Here is a 5,954-nt window from a genome sequence, read left to right on the forward strand (position 1 = left end):
AGTGCATTGGGCTCATTTTAGTAGGCTAGGTTAGCAGATATTTTTCAGACTGTTAAAGTATTGCCTGAAGTATGAGACACCTTTTTATTTGTTTACTCTACTTCCAATAACCTTAATGGATGGGAGCTGAGTAGCCTGACTGACAATTGTGAACCTGTGACTTTAAAGTCTTGTTAACCAACTGGTGTCGACACTCTCTAAACTGTATTTCGTTGCATTGTACCTGAACATGTGTGATGACAATAAAGTTGAATCTAATCTAATGTGGGCATGGTTGGAAAGGACGGGAGAGGAAAAAAAGCTGTTTTCCCAGAATACTGTCAAATATGGGGGGGGGGGAGCTATTACTAAATGTTTTCTTTTTTGGGTGCGTTTGTATAAGGTTTAAGTTGTTTACGATATAATGAAACTGGATAACTGTAAGATGTAACATTCTTGATCCTCCAATAAAAAGATTTATAAAAAAAGAGGGACAATTTGAGTCCAGATCTAACGTGCACAGATACATTTTTAAAAAGAGACACCTGATCTGTAATAGACCCAAGGATAGTAAAAAAATTGGTGCATCAGAAAAGACCCAGATAGATGGAGAACACCAACTCTGGCATCACAAATATTTCCAAATATCCAAATATCAATAATATAGAAACCACCGTTGTATTGATCAACAGTTTCTTTCCAGTTGCACTGCTGTGGTTCCATCAGCCAGGGGGGGAAAACTGGCTGTCTGGCGAGAGCCGCTGCGTTGCAGTGGTTAGGTCCTGTCACAGCACTATGCTCCCCCCCCCCCCCCGGGATCGATTTTGTCATAACGCACATGACTCAGCGGGACTAGACAAGCAACAAGCAGCCAGGCTCAGCCAGCAGCGCACACACACCAACACACACACACACACACACACACACACACACACACACAAGCAGGACAGAGAGGAAGGGGAGCGCTGTGTGGATATATCTTCAGGCCAAAAATGAAACAACGCAATTTGTAAACAAACTTATACAACCATATAAAAATTCTAAAATCACTAAACCACTTAAAAGGTCATGAAAATTCATTCAGATTTAGTAATTTAATAATTAATTTACCTTAATTATTAAAGGATCGTATAATTATCGTATCGGTATCGATACCCAATTTTGCAGTATTGCACACCACTACGACACAGACAGTGGGAACCAAATGGACCAATGAATGCTTTTTCATATTTTGAGACTTGTTTGTGAACTTACCATGATCTCCATGGAGGTCCATCGTGATGTCCCCCAATACATGGCCATCCCCTGGTTGATCACATGGGTCATTGCCCTCACCGTCTCTACCAAAACAGCCCACGTTAGCTAAGTAACAAAGTCAGACAAAAAAACAGCTGGGGGGGGAAAAAAAGGAGGAAGAGGAAAAGGGTCCAGCTTAAAGTGATGGTTTGGAGTAATTTCACCCTAGTTTCCTTTTCTCCACGACCTCGAGCCAAACGACCCCTCAGAAGCATTTTTTCACCTGGGTCTAACATTGCGTGAGTTAGTGTTATCAGCTTTTTGATTTGTGATGTGTGACCTGCCCCCTATGCTTAGGATACGCCCCTTTTCATAACTAATAACCCATTGGATGTAGACCATTGGGTGACGTTTCATTGAACTCAGTAGGGAGTTCCCTTTTCATTGTAGATTTGGCTCGTCCCCTACGATTAAGCCATGCCCCTTTCCTAACTAATGATCTTTTTAAGGTAGAGTCTTGTGTGAGCTATCATTGAACTCAGCAGAGACTTCCTTTTTCTTTGGTTATGGTTTTGCCCACCCCCTTTTATAACTTATGACCCGTTTGATGTAGACCCTTATGTGAAGTATCATTGAACTCAGCAGAGAGTTCCTTATTTATTGGTGATGGGTTGTCTCCTTGATAAGCTACTTGATTAGCTAATGATAAAAGGAAAGACAGGTTAACATAAGTTTTAAACATACACATAAAATATTAACGTACATTTTATTTGCATAATTAGTTTATCCTGGTCTTACTGTATGATTTGAGTCTTTGGAAGATCCAGAATCACTGGCAATTAGACAATTAATGATTGATTAGGTCCATCACTCCATTAGGCACTGGTGATTAAGCCCAGAAGACTCTGAACTTTACACTATGGGATCGTATACACAGTTTTCTTTCCCAAGACCCATCTGAACAGTTGAATGGAAATACCTCTTCTTAACCATAAAGAACCATGGGGATCCTATGCTGACTAAACCGTGTGGTTCATCAGAACCTATCCCCCCTTTTCTGTGTTATTCTAAAATGTCAAAGATATTAAACAACTTTTAAAGTACACCTAAATGTACCAAGCATGCACCCCAGGGCACCTTTCTAAAGGTCAGAATACAGTTCTTCCGTCTTATGAAAAGAAGATTTTGTCTAAAGTATTCGGTAGCTAGCCAGTGCTACATAGCTGGTGCGGGCCAACATACTGTAGCTTCTGTTCTCAGTTCCCCGGCAGCCCCTGAGCAGCCAGGTGAGTTGGTGACTTTCCGAAGGAAGTGTAGCTCTGAACCAGGGAGTCCATATGGCAGAGGTCGGTCTGAACCGTAGCCCGTGGTTAACCACCAACCCCTTCCTGTTTCTAACCGTTTCTCCCCAGTCAGTAACACACCCGCTGAGAAGCCAACTCTGGTTATTGGGAGCTCCATACTGAGAAACATGAAGTTAGCTAGTGAAGATATCTAGAACTCTGGCCGTGTCTATTACTGCTCCTAAACCATGACAACCAGGAACCAAAGATGCAGTGCTACATGCTTCTCTGTTTTGATGGAACAGGTACCCACTCTTAGTTCCATAAACACGGTGTCTGTCCCCCGACTCGTCTGATCAAGGGTAGACAAAAGAGAAGGCGTGCCCCGAAACCTGGTGGAAATTAAAACACTGCTGCAGTAGTGGGACGGAACACGATAATGAAATTGGACTATTAAATATTAGATCTCTGTCTTCTAAAGCAGTCCTAGTAAACAATCAGATATCAGATAATCATCTTGATCTATTGTGTCCTAGTGAAACACGGCTGGCTCATGAAGAATATGTTAGTCTTAATGAATCCACTCCTCCCAGTCATATTAATACTCATATTCCTCAAGGCTCTTGCCGGGCAGTGGCTGCTAATTTATCCTAAACCTTAACTAAATTAGAACTTGTTTGAAAACCTTGTTCTTGATATTTCACATCCAACTTAGAAACATTACAGCCAATTATATTTGTTGTTGTTTACCACGCTCCAGGTCCGTATTCTGAATTCTGAGTTTTTATCAAGTCTAGTCCTTAAATCTGACAAAGTAATTATTGTAGGTGATTTTAATATATATGTGGACACTGATAAAGATAGCCTTAGTATTGCTACGCCTATAGCAAAGCTACAATCGAATGGTTGTTTTGGCGCTGAACCCGAGTTTCTAGCCAGGGCTTTATGAGAGGTTACCAAACCAACAGAATAACAAAAGCTGAGAAGACATTCAACTCACCTGTCTGTCCAAGTACATTTGCATAGAAGCAATTCTGCCTGCTTCAACAAATCAAAAGTGCTTTGCCTATTTAAGATGTATGAATTTCTGTGGGAGCTAACCTGGGCTCTAAATAAAAAGGTCTAACAGTGGCAGGCTAAGCTAGAGAAAAGGCAGACAGTATTAATTAAATCAGGAGACACTATAAGTTTGTTACTCAGGGGAAATAATTGGAACTTCATCAGTGAACAGGAAAGAGAATATTAGGATAAAATGAGACTGATACATTACTTGTGTATTAATATGTATTATTATTATCATATATTAATATGAAGAACCAAACTTTAAAACACCTGCGCCTGGACAGCCCAGTTGGTTGAGAACCCATATACAGAGGTTTACCTCTGATGCAGTAGACCTGGGTTTGACTACGACCTGCAGCCCTTTGCTGCATGGCCCTCCCCTCTCTCCCCCCTTTCATGTATTAAGCTGTCTTGTCAAAATAAAGGCCTAAAATAACCCAAAAATAATCTATATCTTTAAAAAATGATGATACATACTGATTGCACAACAGTAATTATAACTGCAAATGCGGTTATTGTGTGGATACATATGCTACTACGTATTAACACTTGCAACTCTGTTAGACTTCTCTAAGGAAAAGCTCTTGACTGGATCATTTGTATATCAGTGTTCATGTCTTATAAAGTTTATGATGCATTTCCAAGTCTTGTTGGATCAGGCCAAACTTGAATTAATAAGCTTCACTATAATATCCCCTTCATAAAAAAGTAAGAAAGCAAGACTGATCCATCCCAGGATAAGGACACCCACCTTCTATAGGTGTGTTAGGATCTGGTCGATTCGCAAAAACCACGTCTACGTACTCCAGCTGAAGTCTCTCTAGTGATGCCCTTAGACCTGTTTCATATAGATAATATTGCTTATTTATTGTGTTATTACATACATTTATTGTGATGTTATGTGGCTAGGGTGGCACATGCAGCTATGTTTTTCAAACATACATGCACATGACATGATAACGTATTAGTCTGTGAATAATTATTCACAATGGCAGTATAAAATCTTACCTTCGATTATATGTTTTCGAGACAATCCTCTTTCCATTTCGGCGCTGAAAAACAAAGTTTTATTTCAGAACTCAAGGTTTGAAAATTAGAACATTTCAAATGAGTTATTATCCCTTTTATATTAGTCATTGCTATATTGAATAAATGTAAGCCCAAAGCACAAACCTATTTTTTATTCTGGCAGAAATATAATTTCATTGACAGGGAAATCTATCATTTAACAATGAGACAACCAATGAGCAAAATATTCATTCATTTGAATTGAGGGCCACACATTAGCTGAGATGTTGCAATTTGGGGGCAATTCTTACACAATCATAATGAGAAAAATCAAATGAAGAAAAGCATGCCTTTGTTGAAGGGTTTGAAATAAAACTGAATCCAATGAACTGAGCAACAGAGGCTCTGATGCCAGTTCCGTTAGCTTTATTAAAGAGCAGACAAACTTGACCTGAATGATAATAATGATACCCGGCCTTTTCAGGTTTGTCAATGGAGGACCATGGTATGCCAATTGACTATCACAAACAACACAGCCCCTCAGAACCTTTGGAAAAGGAGTTATCCTAGCTGTGGTGTCCTTTCTGTTAGGTTTGAATGATGAACAGAACCCACATGCAGACAGAACGACGCAGAGCCAGGACTGTGATACGACAGGTTTTATTTAAAGTACTCAAGTATCAAGTCCAGGTTTACAGGGGGGAGAACAGGTCCAATGGTTTCCTGGAAGGAGCGGGTCCATCAGAGGAAGACAGTAGGCCAGTGGTGATGGTTTTGGTCCGGAGGATATGAAGCGGTAGCAGGAGTCAGGTCCAATGGCAGCTGAAAGAAGGGATCATGACAGTCAAAAGTAATTAAACAGATAGGCGAGACTAACTGTGGTTGTCTTGACTATGATATGACACAGAGTGGAGGACTGGGTACATGAAGTAGAGGTTGATTGCAGTAGATGAGAGGGTGCTGGAATCCTGACTCCTGCACATCAGACTCCATTCCTGCAATTAGGAGAGACAGAAGGAGGGAGAGAGGAGAGACTTGGCTGGATCCAGGAGTGCCAGTGCCATTCAACCATTTTTTTTTCTGTGTGCTTCCCTGACAACAACACTTTCTTTCTTATCATGACTCTTGTGTAGTAGTAATAATAATAATGATAACACTCAAGGTCGCTTTACAGACAATAAAAGACAGATACAAGGAACAGAAAAGTGTAAACAGTTATAACAAAACAAAAACAAAACAAAAAGAAAAATAATACTTACAGGAACAGTGTATTTATAAATAAGCAAGCTGGAAAAAGTGGGTTTTGAGTCTAGTTTTGAACAGGGGGAGAGAGTCAATATTGCGGAGGTCGGGTGGGAGTGAGTTCCAGAGCTGGGGAGCAGAGCG

General features: G+C 40.3%; 1 protein-coding gene across 1 annotated transcript in view; it reads right to left on the reverse strand.

The window, feature by feature from the left end:
* Positions 1–5,954, reverse strand: part of LOC116692130 (voltage-gated potassium channel subunit beta-2) — a 60,348-nt gene that overhangs the window by 10,050 nt on the left and 44,344 nt on the right. The window contains exons 8-10 of the mRNA XM_032520148.1: positions 4,569–4,612; positions 4,312–4,398; positions 1,234–1,319 (exon numbers count right to left, since the gene is read on the reverse strand). Coding sequence (XP_032376039.1) covers positions 1,234–1,319; positions 4,312–4,398; positions 4,569–4,612 — 217 coding nt within the window. The remainder of the gene's footprint in view (positions 1–1,233; positions 1,320–4,311; positions 4,399–4,568; positions 4,613–5,954) is intronic.

The sequence above is a fragment of the Etheostoma spectabile genome, chromosome 7 (assembly GCF_008692095.1).
Source record: "Etheostoma spectabile isolate EspeVRDwgs_2016 chromosome 7, UIUC_Espe_1.0, whole genome shotgun sequence".
Classification (NCBI taxonomy): domain Eukaryota; kingdom Metazoa; phylum Chordata; class Actinopteri; order Perciformes; family Percidae; genus Etheostoma; species Etheostoma spectabile.